Below are 16379 nucleotides of genomic sequence, written 5' to 3'. Positions count from 1 at the left end.
TTTTCCTTGATGTATTCTGTTCCTGCATAAGGAGTCCATCAGAGTCTTCTCTGGCCATATGATCTTCAGAAAGTAAGGAAGCTCTGTTCTGGCCATTGACTTCCCTTTCTTCTCTCATCATGGCTCAACCTTTTGCACCCAATGGCTGGTAAGGAAGGATGCTACTTTTCTGAATTCTGACTGCACTTCAAGGAGGTGCTTTTGACAAGTCTGTTCTTGGAAAGCCTGTATCTGGTGTCAAACGACTTTAATTTCCTAAAAGTTTGAAGGAAATCTCCTTTCCATGTTCCATGTTTCTTGGGCCACTCATTTCCTAGGTGTACATCCCAGCCTAATTTTCTTGCTTCTGTGGTTGAGCAAACAGTTTGGCTTTTCTAAACACATCCACTGCTTCCATGTTTGAGTATTTCCACCAGTTCAGAGATTCTCTACACATTAGATTAAACTATCCATTTGTCCCTTTCTGGTACTGTGATCACATTCTGGCGATATAAGACTGGGTGCATGGAAATGCCTCAATTAAGGATTCCTAGAACCACCAAGAAATCCCTCATGGAGGAATGTTTTTGTTTGACAAGTGCTTGATATGACTGCTGCCTTGATAGATATTCTCTCTTGGGACAGCAGAACAGACCCTGGATTGAGTATTACTCCAAGAAATGTTCTACTTGTAGAAGGGAGAAGCTGGCTTTTATGAGCCGATAAACCATCCATGATCCTGCAAGGTTCCGATCACTTCTGTTTTGCTCTTAGATTTGCAGTTTATAGTTTGATCATTTGCAACTTTAAAAATAACCAATCACAACCAAGATCTTTGTACAAGATGTGAAGAGCTATAGACAGCCGGAAGGGGGAACGCATGAACTAGAATATTTGACCCATTATGCAAAACAAAGAACCTGTGATAGGACCTTGAAATGGGAAAACTAAGGCAAGGGTCCTTCAAATCAGTGGAAGTGAAAGTCTTCCTGCTCTATGGATGCAAATACAGATCTGAGGGATTCCATGCAAATGCTTACTCTGAAAGATTTAACCGAGGTAGTCCCTGCTTTCTTGTGAGACACAGACATGAATAGGATTATTTTTTATTATTATTAATTTTTATTTATAGGGCGCCACAAAGTATCCGTAGCGCCGTACAAGGACAAACAATGGCACAGTACAAGGTGAAACAGCACAGTACAAGTAACAGTAAGCACTATAACTCTGGGGGCTCAGGCACAGTATGAAAGAGAGGGAGGGAGGGGAAAAGTGAGTACAGGCAGGTAACTATGGCCCAAGAGGGTGGGCAAGGATGACAGGTTGAGAGTCACTGAGGGGAGCGGAGAGAAGCGAGAGGAGACAGAGGGCAGAGGGACTGAGAGGAGGTGAGCTGAGTAGCTGGAGAGCGCAGTTAAAAGTGATGGAAACAGAAGGTAGGAGAGCCCTGCTCAAAGGAGCGAACAATCTAAAGGGAGGGGAAGACAGACAGACACATGGATGAGACGGGAGGAAGGGGGAGAAGGGAAGAAGGGATGAGAGAGAGGTAGCCGACCGGTGGGAGTTTAGGCATGAGACTGGAAGGCTTGCGTGGACTCCTTTCCTGCAGAATCACATCTGATGACATTGTTGTGAAGAGCATATGTATGATAGGTCTTTGAGTATGGATTTAAAAAAAAAAAAAAAATTAGAGGGAGAGCATATACTTCCCTGCAATATAATCACTCACCGTTGAGGTAAAAAAACGTTTAATGATCTCCTCCCCAGCCTCTTTTCTCTTCTCATCTGATGCCACTTCATAATTTGTCTAAGGGGACACAAACCAGGGATTTGTCAATATGATGTACTGTCAAATGATACGGAGTGTATAGCTGTGCACCAAATATGCAGAGCTGTGTACACAGTGAGCAATAGAGAGATGGCATTTGTAATATATAATAACTACACCTCAGACTGAGTCTTTCCTTACCACTGCATCAAGGAGGAGGATGCACTTGACAAGATGTTCCCTTGTTTCACAGAACTGGCGGAAAAGGAGGCAACCGATTGGCTGCTTCTCGCAGAGATTGGTGTAGTCCCTTTCTGTGAGGGGGGGGGGGGGGGGAGAAAAAATAAAAATTAGACACGACACTATCTATATAGGATAAATTTAGAGGAATGCTAGAAAGGAAATGCCCAATTTGCCATTCATTGTGGTTCCAAGCAATTTCGTTATTATAAACCAACACCAAACTCTGGCAGCTATAAATACGGTGAATATAGAATGTTGGCACATACTACAAGTAACTGAGTACTTATTAATGGTGATGTGTAGCAAAGATACTACAGGAGCAAAGAATGGGGATGGCAAGTATTTTTTTGGCATTTGATCCAAATGCCAACACAGCTTTTTTTTTTTTTTTTTTTTTTTTTTTTTTATATCATGAACGCAACATACAGGCGGCCAGAGCACATCACCAGACTGAACGCACGACCAGCTGAGTCTGGTGATGCATTACAGCTCAACTTCATAAAAAAAAAAAAAAAAAAAATCAGTGAAATTTAGAACTGCAGTTTCGGGTGAAATATCCTTTAAGGTAACACATAGCTTAAGTAGTCTAAATCTAGCAGAAACAGCGCTGAGTTCAGAAACACAAGTGTGATACCAACATAAGGGTTACTGCGACAAACAAGATAGAAGTCAATTCCAAGCAAACCAAAATGCCAAGAGGCAATAGTGTGTGAAAATTAAATAAAAATTTACTTTTAATCTTAACTTGTGAACCAGAGATGCAGAAACCAAGAAGCAATTGTCAACATTTTCAGCATCGATGAAGAGCCACAAGTGAACATTAAACCAGCAGATCCAACCAATCTACTCAAGTGCGGCAAAAGTGGACAATGTTATTTAATGCCCAGATCCTGCGCGGCTCAATGATAGCTACTGGGAAGGGATGAGCCAAAACATGATCAGATCTGGTCCAACTCTATGTTCCACAGTCCTGATAGCAGAGTGATCCAAATCAAACTATGGATGGATTTGCAGACGTTTTGGGCCCACATAAGCAGCAATCGGACTAATTTTGTCTAAAATAACCAAATTAACCTTATAATTTGCTATGTCTATGTGCAGCTCAACACAGTATGGAAGTATGGAAAATGCACAAATATGTGATTTGGGAGGGCACAGATTAATTAATAAACACAAGAAGCGCACACATATGTAGGCACAGAAATAGAACCTTAAAAGATTCAGTGGTTATTAAAATATATTTAATAAAAGCACTTCTATCTATAGAGCCTGGGCTATGTGCCAGGGTGTTTTGAAATACAAAACGTAATAAGAGCGAGAAATGTCTAATAAGTGTTCCGATTCCTGGCAAAGAGCGGAAATAAGATAAGCTCCCAAACTGGAGTTAAATTTCCCAGCAAACAATATGAAGTTCAGAGTCTCCCAGTAGACAAAGAGCCAGGGGCTCCATATCAACAGGGACCTCCATATCGTCCTGTCACAATAGGCATGAACGTATCATTAAAGAGCTGAAGAGAACAGAAACCCGAAACTGCATTTTGCCTCCTAACAAACCAGTGGGTAGACCTTGCTCTCAACGTGTATAGCTACTTTGGTCTCCATTCAACATGGCGGACAGGATCAATAGTAGGAGGTCTGAGGGGAACCATGCAGTGATTAAAAAGGTTAATGGGAAAAGTCAGGAGGAATGTTCGTGGAATGATATGGGGTTCTTTACATCAGTGCATTTCATGAGGTGGACATGGGACGCTTATTAAGAAGTCCTATTATGCAATAAAACAAAATAGGCGTTTTCAAAGAAGCTCTTGAAGGCAGGGGATCAACCGTTGGGGAGAAACCGTGGACAGTTGGGTCAAGGTGACCGTAGTATTTTACGGGACATATGCATTTGTAACGAACAAGAATCCTGTTATGTAATGCAACGTCTCCAGGGATTCCCATGTAAGAAGGTAGGGGGTGGATAACACACCGAAGCTGAACTGGATATAAAAGTAGCTGTGTTGCCATATACTATCAGATCAGGTTTACATTGGATCTTTTAGTGCCAATTTTTATTTTAAAAGGGAGTGGACGGAATAGACGTGAGGTACAAGCAGCAGTTAGAAGTGATCTGTTTGTGTAGGTGACCATCTGAAGGAGATCACCTTAGTGGAAATAGAGGAGCATTCACAATATAATCAAAATGTTCATTAGATACTATATACAAGTACTAGTCTAACAGCTATGGAATACATTGTAAGACCTGCACAGGGAGCAGTATAAGTTATACACACACTCACCCAGCAGCCTGCGCAGTTCTTCACACTGGCTGATGTGAGGAAATTTTAGGATTTCCCTCCATTTTTTACTCCTCCCTTTCCTTTTGCCGCCACCACCTGCAAACCAGGGAAGAAAAACAAAACAAAAATACACCATTTATTATTAGACCACAATACAGACGCTGGCTATCATCAGGATACAGCAGCCTACGGGTCTAAATACAAATCCCAGGATGCCCTGGGAGTCTCTGGCTTGCAGTTCCATCATAGCTGTAGAGCCACAGGTTGTCCATGTCCCTTACATTATTAGGCATGTTTATTTTGACTTTAGACTGGAGAATTGTGTTATTCCAAAATGAATAAAAAGGAAATAAAGTCTGTATTGCAAGCATGTCTGAGGACCAATAGTTCAGACAAATGTGTTTAAAGAAGCACTAAGAACAGAGCATTTTGGGAGTTTTAGCTCGACCAGAAGCCAAAGGTGAAATAAACTAAACAAAATTGAAAAACACAGGATGATGCCAGGGTCTCCCTGTACTTGGCATAAAGACTACTCCCATTTGTCACATAAATGAAGTTAATGCTGGCACTGTACCCATCAGTGGCTAGAAGTCAATTCTATGGTAGGTTAATTAATGCAATAATTAATGGAACAGGAAGTAAAAATGATTTATCTTTACAACCACACAGTTTACCAGCATAGCTTTGCTTTGAACTTCCATTCCAGGGTCACTCCCATTTATTAAAAATGATTGTATTATATTTAGACTCCAAAGAGAAAATACACCCCAATGGATAAGGCATGGGGGAGCATATTTCTGTGGTCCTTTTAGGGCAATATCTAGCAGCATGATCAATACAATACATTCCATCCGATAGTTACAATACACAGAATATCCACCAAGAATGATAATGAAATGAATGCTATCCTGCAAGTATAATGCAACCAACAGCGCCCTTCTGTGATAGAAAGGTAACGAACCACTGAACCTTAGAACAGCTGTTGAAGCAATCCACTTATCTTGCCCCATCAAGCTTACCACTGGACTATAGCTGATTTTATAAGACAAAACCATTGCCACTAGCTTGAAACACACTGCACAGTGGCAATATTTGCACATGGCACCATCCAAAGCTCTATAATTAAGAAAAAAGCTTTAGTAGGCTATTTAAATAGAAGTATTAAACCCATTTGAAGCCAATCTGCACTAGTGGTGGTTGTACCTGTGTGGATATACTTAATGAAATGATTTTGCCAGAGATCTCATTAACGCATGTACAGGCGATGACGGGAAAAACTGTGGCACACCTCTAGATCAGCCTCATGTGTTGTTGTACACAGAAGACTGCAGGCAGTACGTTCCACAGAACATAGAACTCACTGCTTACTGACCACAAGATATGTGCTTCCATTTTCGGACAAGACCAGGAGCAGCTCACGTCTATAGGCCACACAGGAGCACCGCTGCATGTACTAAATACTACAATAAAAGTAAATAGATAGCTGACATTTACTAAACACACACAAGCATGCGAGGTAATATGTGGAAATACAGAGTGCAGCAAGCTCTCAGTGAAAGTGGACAATGTCATCTCTTCTACGTAAACTGCTGCATTCTGCAAATCTTAAGTAAAGATTGAATAGTACAGAAGGGGATCGCTCATCCCTACAGATGCAGTGTGCAGGGATACGAGTCAGGGATTAAGGGAAGGCCAATTAATTTATGTAGTAAAAGATGTAGATAAAACAGGCGAAGAATCCTTTTCTGTTATGCAAAAAAAAAAAAAAAAAATACTGCGATCACTAAACAGAAAGATTACTGAGAAGTACAATAGTAAAGTCATACTGCCAAAACTTAGTAAACAGTCATAGCTCATTAGTTCAGTTGTAGTAATGCAACTTGGAGTAATGTTTGTCTATACAATTAATTGCATTTCATTTTTAAGAGGTAAGTTTTGAGAGATCCCCTGTTCTTTCCTTAGATCTGAAACAGATGTGATCTCTTGAAAGTTCGTTTTACAAAGTGATTTTATTTTTAAACTTACTGATATTGCATCATTTAAAATCCAGAGAAAAATATGTACTCAGATTTGTAGTTGGGAGGGGTGTCCTGGCATAGCTAAACTGCAGTGCAATAAGAAAGCTGACTAGTACTGGAGGGCTACATGAAGAAGCAGCCAGTATTATCCTGCATGCAACACTTTAAATGCATTTACACCCCTTGAAATGCACCATGATTCGCTAGTAATCTTAAATGAGGCGAATAATATGACTCTAATATAGAAGTACCCCAACAAATTATTAATATGCCGTTTTTATATGGAGTGCAAACACTGGGTTTGGAACAAAGACATTTTTATGGTTTTAGTAACCTCTTCTATACCTGGTACAATATGCTTCATCCTGCAGAAAACTGACCACATTAGTGACACATTAGGGGATGTCAGCTACATACAGTGGAGGCAGACATTGTGAATACCCAGTCTGTGCATGAGAACCAATGACATAATGTCTGATACCACGACTCCAAAGTTAATGGGCCAAATATATGTATAGTCACCAGCATTACAAAATAGCATCCACGAATAGAGCTATACATCTATATATACACATACATAAACCTGGGATGGTCCTCTGAAACACAACATTGTTCTGTTCAGTTCATAAAATATTTACTTCCCATACCACCCAAAATCTGCATTCCAGGAGCCTGCAGAACACTTCATTTTACCTCAGTAGAGCAGTTACAGTGTGTATATTATCTAATTTAAAACAACATTTGCTTATATAAACAAACCAGTAAACAGAATCATCTCATAAAACACTACAAAAAAAATACTAGTAGGTTAACTGGCTGCTATTAAATTGGTGTGTGTGTGTGTGTGTGTGTGTGGGGATTTAGATTGTAAGCTCCAATGAGGTAGGTACTAATGTGATTAAGTTCTCTGTATAGTGCTGCAGAATTAGTGGCGCTATATAAATAGATGATGAAACAAATGCCCTTTACAAAAACATTGCATTCACAAGTTCTGTATCAGGTAGATACACATGTTCATGACATAACTAAATACTGGAGGCCAGAGGGGCCAGTGTGGTTTGTGCATCCAAAATAGCAAGCTACAACTCGCTTATATTAATACTTATTTACACACAGACATTTCTTTATATAACGCCAGTAAATTCTGTAGCGCTTTACAATTGGGAACAAACATTAATAAAATACTGGGTAATACATACAGACAGAGGTAAGAGAACCCTGCTCGCAAGCTTAGTCTATAGGACAATGGGAGTTTAAAACACAAGGACATGTGCTACATCATATTGCACACTGGACCAGCTAGAATGCAAAGGTAAAAGTATTGAGTGGGCAGTGTGATCAATCACACAGCAATGTTGGTCAGAGGGTTGTTGTCTTGTTTTAGCTGTGTAGAGCGTGGCAATAGGGTAATCTAGGAATTCCACAAAGTGGGTGCAGCCTGAAAAAAGTCTTGTAACTGGGAATGGCAGTATGTGTTGAGAGAGAGAGAGAGACACAGATCATGTGCAGAACGGGAGGGGTCGAGGTGGGAGACACTGAGAACATGGGCATGGGAGCTGAGAAATGGGGCTGTAATTTGAGAGAGAGTTTGGGTCAGAATTTTTTTTATTAAATAAATAAATGGCAGTAATCACTGCATGTTTGAGTAGTAATGGAAAAATACCAGTAGAAAGATAGATTACAAATTTTAGTTGAGGGGGAATGATCACAGGAGACAGGGACATACCAATTTGTGAGGGAATGGGATCAAGAGGACAGGAGGTAGAGTAGGAAGAAGAGTAGAAACTTCCTCTTCATTTGTGGGATCAAATGAGAGTGTCAGAGGGTGCTACAAAGGAATTGAGCCGATTGCTTGTTGAGGGAGATCTCATCTATTTTGTCCTTGAATTAGAAAGCAAGATCCTGGGCATTTATGGTAGTCGGCGGGTATGGGGTGGGAGGATTGAGAAGAGATTTAAATGTGTTAAAGGTGTTTGGGATTAGAAGCCTGAGCATAGATGAGAGATTGGAAGTATTTTTGTTTTGCAGTGTCCAGAGAATTTATATAGGAGTGGTAGATATCAGTATATGTGATGAAATCATTACAGATACAAGATTTACGCCAGTGATGTTCTGCTTTACGAGAAAGTTTTTGTAGAATTTGTGTTACTGTAGTGTGCCACGGTTGGCAACAAAGTCTATGCAGAGTATGTAGTGTTGCTGAGCCACTTGATCCAGGGCAGTTGCTAGGGTTTGATGAAAACGGGGTACTGCCCGATCAGGGGAGGAGAATGTAGAAATTTGGAGAGAAGTTGTTGGAGAGAGGTGGAAAACTGTTGAAGATCAATAGAGTTGAAATTCCTGCGGTTGTGAGGAGGCCTGGAAGAGAGTTTGATACTGGGGAGGGTAAAGAACAGGGGGTGAGCGTGTAGCTAATAAGGTGATGATCCAAGAGGGGGAAAGGAGTGTTAAGGAAATGAGAAACTGAGCATAGTCTAGAGAAAACAAGATCAAGACAGTGGCCATCCTGATGAGTAGCGGATTCAATCCACTGGGAGAGGTCAAGTAATGATGGTAGAGAGAGTAGTTTGAAAGCAGCATTGGAATGTGGATTAGAAATAGGGATGTTAAAATCACCCATGATGATGGTGGGGATGTCAGAGGATAAGTAGTGAGGGAGCCACGCAGAGAGGTGTTCAAGAAATTGTTGGTGTGGTCCAGGAAAGGGGGGGGTGGATGCAATAGATGACAGCAACACGCATAGAGAATGGGTTACAAATCCTAACAGCATGTACTTCTAAAGATGTGAACATGAGTGATGGGACATTTGGTAGAACTGTGAATGTGCACTGTGGGGAGAGAAATAGTTCAACCCCCCCTCCTTGTCTGCCTCCTGGTCTGGGGGTGTGGGTGAAATGGAGACCACCATGTGAAAGGGCTGCAGGTGTGGCAGTGTCCGATTGCGTGAGCCATGTTTCTGTTATTGCCAGAAGGTTTAGGCTGTTTGAGAGGAAAAGATTGTGTATAGAGGCAAGGCTACAAATAGAGCGTGCATTCCAACGGGCACATTTAAAGGACTTTGGAAGAGGGGAGAGAGGTGATGCGTTTGAACACTGCAGAAATCCAGCAAACCTCAGGTATATGCATGTGGGAGAAGTGAGAGGGACCTGAATTAGATGATATATCACCAGCTAATAGAAGCAGGAAGGTAGAAAAGGTAGGAAAGACGATTGTAAGATGTGTCCTTTTAGTTTCTGGCGACTGGGTGAGGGCGTTAAATTTATTGAATTTAACTTGGAAGAGAGTTCATGAGTGTTAAGTAGAGGTGAGTGAAGTAATGATGGGGCAATGTGGACAGAAATGTGTGTTGCAGGATGGCTGAGGGATGATATAATCCTAAAGATAATGCCATGAAAAGAGAAAATATTTTGGCAAGCATTGGGATTTAGTAATAAAATAGCAAAACAAGTTAGGGAATTAAGAGAATTACCCAATTGTAATGTCCTGTGCAATCAGAGAAGTAGTGCAGAGTGAGGCTGCAGTAGATGTAGATTATTCATAGATGTCTGGATAGTATAGAGTAATGATGTGGGGAGCGAGTGGAAGTGTTGAATGAAGAGTAATAAAGAACAGGTGATTGAGTAGCGGAGTTTTTGCAGAGTCATGAGAGAAGAGAGTGGTTCAAAGTCAGTATCATTTCTTCCTACTTGTGATGGCAAAGCCTTGAGTAGAATTGAAAGTACAATGAGATAGGTGACTGAAACGGCTGTAGCGTGGGGAGGGAGTGGCTGAGCAAGTAGTACGGCAGGCTGATTAAACAGAGGAGATTTTGCAGGGAAAATAAGCTGACAGATAAAACAAACTTTCATGAGCTCAGTAGAAAATAAGAGTCTAAAACAGTCTTCTTGTGGTGTGAAGCTTGTAGCCAGGGAGAGATGGAAGAATCAGGAGTAGAATATGGAGTTTCAGGTGAATACTGACTGTTGTCCTTGTGTAGCTGTGGTAATAGACAGAATGTACTTCTCCTGTTTTACTCCGAATTATGCTATTTAATATTTTTTTTACACTTACAACTATACACACTAACTATGCAGCCATCACATATATATGATAGTATTACTCACTATCACATATTGAGTAATGTGTAGAACTGCACAGTAGCAATATTTTCATGCGTCACCAGTTTAAAGTGTTTGTAAGACATGAGAGCAGCCTTGCTCACCCTAGAGCAGTCTAATGCAGACAGGGCCCCCACCAAAGTGCTGTAATTGGGAGCAGAGGGGTTTAGTTTAGCAGTCTGCACAAGTGATTGTTGTACTTGTGAGGACATAAATGAAAGTTTCCCAGGGACAGGTTTGAAAACAGATTTACTACCCTTAATGTGGCAAACCATGGTGAGATTTTAAAGCGAAATCAGGCCATTTTAAACCTAACATATTGGAAATTGCAGCATGAGAGAGTTTAAGAACAAATTAGATGGCAGTTGGCATGGGTGGTAAATTAAACAAGACATTCATCTCATCTGAATGTGAGGACAACATGCTGCCTGATCATTTGGCTCCAGTGCCAAATAGTCAGATCATTCACTTCAGGCCACACGTTAAATCTTTGTATGCACATCATGGCTGACATGCTGATCCGGTCACAGGCTAGTGTATGTATCACATGTGTACACTGTCCAGCTGAGCCAACGGTACCCTGCCAGATCCATGGCTTTGGCTTAAGTACAGAATGGCAGGATCTTTCACATTTAGCCCCTACTTGTGCATACATCTGTGACCAAATTTGACAGAGCTCCAGTAGCCAGATTGGACTGTATGGTCACCTTTGCAAATACCCGTTGACAAGTTGCCTACACATTGATTCTTTTTGGGCCAGTTGTCTATTGCATTCTCTACCCATTGACTATATTCCCATAAAACAAGCCATATCCAAAAGAAGAAACTATTAGAACTGGGGTATATTTACTAAACTGAGGGTTTGGAAGTTTGCCTATAGCAAGCAACCAGATTCTAACAGTCATTTTGTAGAATGTACCAAATAAAAGGATAGCTGGAATCTGATTGGTTGCCTAGACATCTCCACTTTTACAAACCAGCAGTTTGTTAAATATACCCCCCTGTGTAGCATTTAGGAAGAGGATGGTGTCTACATTATTGTAGTTGGTGGAAGTACACAAATAGAGACACCTCATTTTAAAGTTACATTTTTGCTAGCTATATTCCAGCAGATGAGCGAGTCTGGCCTTGGGACATTCTGATAGAATCTGGACTATGAAGTTTCCTACACTCTCCTCTTAGGAGACTATATAAAAATGTGTGTTACATCTCATAACATCCAATAGATTATAAGCACAGCCTTCTTACCTCTGTCCACATTACCCAGTATTGTGTCACTACGGTGTTCCCCACTGTAAAGCGCTATGGAATTTGTTAGTGATACATAAATGTTGACAACAATAGGGTGTAGTCATTCTGCTACTTGGGATAGTTATCTGAAAGAGCGCTGCCTTACATATATCAAAGTCTTAATAATCTTATTGTGACCATTACATCCATCCCCAAAAAAATTTGCAGCAATAAAGAGAGAAAATGTTTCAATTCCCCTACAGTTTACCTAGTTTCCCATGCAATAGGTACAACCCTGGAATGAAGACCAGGAAGATTTGGCAACACTGGGCCGTGAGAGTTTTTTTTTTCTCTCTAATGCCCAACAAAGTTATCTTGAGGAAACATGCTGAATATAGATTTGTGACGAAAGGAGACTGGAATTCACATTGAGATATGAATAATAATCCGGTCTACTAGTTACTGGAATTATGGCGGAAATGGATTATACTTTTCAGTTTAAACAAAATCTAGTAGTATCAAAGTTTGCAGCTCTTATTTCTGCTGAAGGCCTCGGGATCCAAAAAGACAAGAGAAATATCTGCAGAACTTCAATGTTCTCCCAGGATTTGATTCAACCATCAATATTACTGGTAAATTATCAGGATTCTAACACTCACACCCCCCCCCCCCCCCCCCTATTGTATCTGTGCATTTGTGGGTAGGAAATTAGATTGTAAACTCCACTGGTTTAGGAACAGACATGCATGGATAAACTTCACCGTATATTTCTAAGAACGGATGCACTGACAGCTGGTACTACAGTGAAAAAATGCACTAGGTTTATAGAAATTATAATTAATTAAAATCTGATATTTGTAAAAACTTTTAAACTGCATGGGCCAATCCTCTTCATCTCGAGAAGGCATAAAGTTTTTATGCAGCCAGGGTTTAAAGAAGTTCACATGTGCACAATTTCATTCACACACAGACTGTCATAAATAGGATACGGCAATATGATATTATAAGCACTGGTTTTCTTCAGCTACTACAAAGGGATACAAGTCAGCAGCCAATTAGAATTAAGTTGTTATGCTTACTGCAAAAAGGCACAGACTGGACAAAACAATGCTTGAAAAGCTGACACTTGTTTCACTTTCACAACTTCTATCAGATGTCAGATGACAACCTATGGTGTGAGGAGGGGGGTGCAGGATGTTCTGTGCACAAAATTAGTCAACCACAAGCCACTTTATTTAGATTTACCTGGTATATTCTTATCACTCACTTATTTAACAGTCTACAGTAATTTACCCTCATCATGCAGCCTCGTCAAGTGCCAGTTATGCATTAACACCTCATTATAACAAGGCTCAGAATACAATGCACGAAGGACAACGGTAGAAAGTTAAGATAGGGCAGCAGTCCAGGGTTTGTGCGTTTATGGCACATTTAATGGTAATCTTGGCACAGGTTACAGCAATATTGTTTATTTTGATTTAATTGGTCTACTGAAAGTAAATATTAATGAAATCAAATTCAACAGTCGGCTAAGAGTCTGATTGTGTTATCATAACACAAACGTTTCCTTCTGGAATGAAGTCAGAGTTCATGTCACAAAACTGGGCATGTGCCAAAATCCGCAGCAGTATGAGGAATAGGACATAACGGCAGGCAGGGGAGGCGCGCCACAGAGCAAAGTAACATGGCACAGGATGTGGGGTGGGGGCAACATACTGCAAATTGTGCTGGAAGATACAAGGGACAAAGGATGGGTGGAGGGGAATATGAGATTATACCATGACAAAGAGGATTGGGGGGGAGGGGGAGTGTGTCTGAGGATGTTCCAAAGCACAAAGGAGGAGGGGGGTGTTGGTGTATTTGAGGTTATACCATAGCCCAGATGATTGGGGAATGGGGGGGGGGGGGCGCAACATACTACAATGCGAGTTTGACTCTCCCACAATTGTGTTTTCCTTCATGTGAACTGAAATGCATTGTATCATTGGAAATAGGTTATCAGGATATTTTATTGTTTTAGCCCTTTTGGTGGATCGTTATAAGAAAGCATTACATGTGATTTATGGACACATCACCATTTATTTATATAGCGCCACTAATTCCGCAGTACTGTACGGAGAACTCTCACATCAGTCCCTGCCCCAACGGGGCTTACAGTCTAAATCCCCTAATATACACACACAGACAGACAGACAATTTGTTAGCAGCCAATTAACCTACTAATGTTTTTGGAGTGTGGGAGGAAACCCACACAAACACGGGGAGAACATACAAACTCCGCACAGATAAGGTCATGGTCGGGAATCGAACTCATGACCCCAGTGCTGTAAGGTAGAAGTGCTAACCACTGAGCCACCGTGCTGCCCACATGCCTAAGTGTATGTTTAGTGTCCACAAAGTACTGCTGGGAGAATGTAGGCAAACAGGTAACTGAGGCAATTACTGGGCCACCACTCACTCAGTAGAAACCCAGTAAAGGGCCAGGCTCAAATGGGTATTGTGACACCATCCAATCAGCTCTGTCGACAACTACCCTGAACTGCATGTGTCCTAAGCATGGCATGGGAGGGTTATTTGGAAAAGACAGCTCCAAGATAACATTCTGCTCCAAATATTATGCAGTAGATGTGCTTTGCAATATCAGGAATGATTGATGTAACATTGTTCTAACAAAGACCCATGCAGGTGGAAGACTGGTGTACTTAATAGGTGTCAAACCCAGAAAATTTACAAAAATCAATAAAAATTTTAGAATGGCTTAGGAAGCACCAATTCTTACACTGCCCTGTATGCAGTAGGCAAAAATGTTCTGCAGGGTTTGAGAATAATTTTAATATATTCAAATTCTTAACTACGAGGACAGGAATTTCTGTACAATACCAGCCAGTATCCTCAGGTCCATCATTCTTCAGACCAGCTAAACTCACACCAGGTGAAAACAGGAGGGGGAATAATAATAATATATATTTGAGTAACCCTTTAAGCTGCAGGTAAAGTAACAGTAGCAAAAAGGATTGAGGAGCTTCATGTGAAAACAACAACATTCATATTTTTGCTGGTAGATCTATCAAACTAAATGGGAAGTGTGGGTGTTGCCCATAGCAACCAGATTCTAGAACAAACAAACCTAGAATGTACATGATAAACAGCTAGAATCAGACTGGTTGCTATGGGCAACACCTCATTTCCCATTTAGGCTGCTAAACCTCTGCCTTTAACTTAGCTATTCATGTGAGAAGAATCTGTTCGAAGAACATCTATTAACAAACTTAAGTTCCTGCCTAGGGCCTAGTGGAAACACTGGGCATACATTTTTATGGGGGGGGGGGTGAAAGTGGACTCAAAGTACTTTTACTCTCTATAGTGGCCTCTGACTGGTTTACCATACAACATCTTATGGGTTTTAATTTACATGCACAATGCAAACATTTTTACAACATGGCCTCATTTGCCTCTTTCTAGAAATTTTTAGGAAAAACACCTTTATCTGCACAGAGAACTAGATTTCTGCAGTTTGTAGTGGGCTCCTCATTGTCATTTACTTAAACAATGAACCACTTCCCCACACTTAAACGTTGTTGGAGGGGACTTAGAGTTCCCCACCATTTGCTCAATGTAGCACAGTCCTTAAGCTCAGCAGGGACCTCTGCTGGGGAGCTCCTATAAAAGGTCCGAGCACCACAAGAGGAACAGATTTGATGTCCAGCTATAAACGACAGGCAGTTCTTGATTGAACAAGTGAATGTACGGCCACTCAGAGGAGTATCATTTCTGCCCAGAAATCTAGTATTCACTTGTGCTCAGATACTTAGACACTTCTTTGCCTTATAATCAAAGATACACCAGTCTCTAGTGTATATACAAAATGAAGCAAGCATGAAATGACCCAATGCTGAGTGGCTTAGTTAGCTTAAAGCAGCAACACAGAGTTGAACATTCCATCGCATCAAGTATTTAACAAAGTGTGATGACATTCTGCTATATTTTTTTTTCTGCTAAAACACGACACCATCATACTACACGTCACATGAATGAAGAGTATGCAAAGCATGCATACTGTGCTTTAGAAATTAATGAACTGCATATTTGGTCTGAGGGCAGGTAACTGTCAATCACTTGCTGCACAGGTTTCTTTATTTTTCAGTAAGTGATAGGCAGTTATCCCCACTGAGATCACAAGTGCTGCACTCCCTGCCCAAATCCTCAACTGCTCAGGGCAAGACTTCAGTGGTCAAGGGAAAGAGACCCACACATGAACACCACTTGCAAAGTGACCACGGCTGCAACTTGACTACCAACCAAAAGCGGTTTCCCAAGCTAGTCACTTGTCATTGGCTGGCAGGGAGGGGAGCAGATTCCTGGCTTTGATAGTGGCGGTTATTTGTAGCAAGGGTTGTATTTCTCTTAATTTTAAGTTACTCTAACCACCACAGAATGACAGAACCACCACCCTTCCTCCAAAACCTCACTCCCCTGGACTCCCTACTATAGTGGAGATCACCGTAGGCTGTCTAGTGCTATGGTTGGTTTTGAAGTGTAGGAACATTAAACATATTTTATTAAACACTGCACTATGTATGGGAAGTGTTCTCATTAGTAAATAAGCCTGGTTCCATACTTAGACATTTAACCTACTTTATATTTAAGCTCAGCCACAATCACCTAATGGATGTCACCCACCAAATGATAGCTGCACGTAGAAGAATCCACCAATGAGAAGCTTCCTAAACATTGTCCTTTAAACAGCCTAATATTTATTTCCCAC

At 40.9% G+C, this 16379-nt stretch overlaps 1 protein-coding gene across 2 annotated transcripts in view; it reads right to left on the bottom strand.

The window, feature by feature from the left end:
• LOC142151399 (G protein-coupled receptor kinase 5-like) overlaps positions 1 to 16379 on the bottom strand; it is a 48615-nt gene that overhangs the window by 20479 nt on the left and 11757 nt on the right. For both annotated transcript variants that reach the window (XM_075206995.1, XM_075206994.1), the window contains exons 2-4: positions 4270 to 4365; positions 1949 to 2061; positions 1709 to 1786 (exon numbers count right to left, since the gene is read on the bottom strand). In XM_075206995.1, the coding sequence (XP_075063096.1) occupies positions 1709 to 1786; positions 1949 to 2061; positions 4270 to 4365 (287 nt within the window). The remainder of the gene's footprint in view (positions 1 to 1708; positions 1787 to 1948; positions 2062 to 4269; positions 4366 to 16379) is intronic.

Source organism: Mixophyes fleayi, chromosome 4 (assembly GCF_038048845.1).
Source record: "Mixophyes fleayi isolate aMixFle1 chromosome 4, aMixFle1.hap1, whole genome shotgun sequence".
Taxonomy (NCBI): Eukaryota; Metazoa; Chordata; class Amphibia; order Anura; family Limnodynastidae; genus Mixophyes; species Mixophyes fleayi.
The sequence above is the reverse complement of the archived record's forward strand: the minus strand, read 5'-3'. Positions and strand labels throughout refer to the sequence as shown.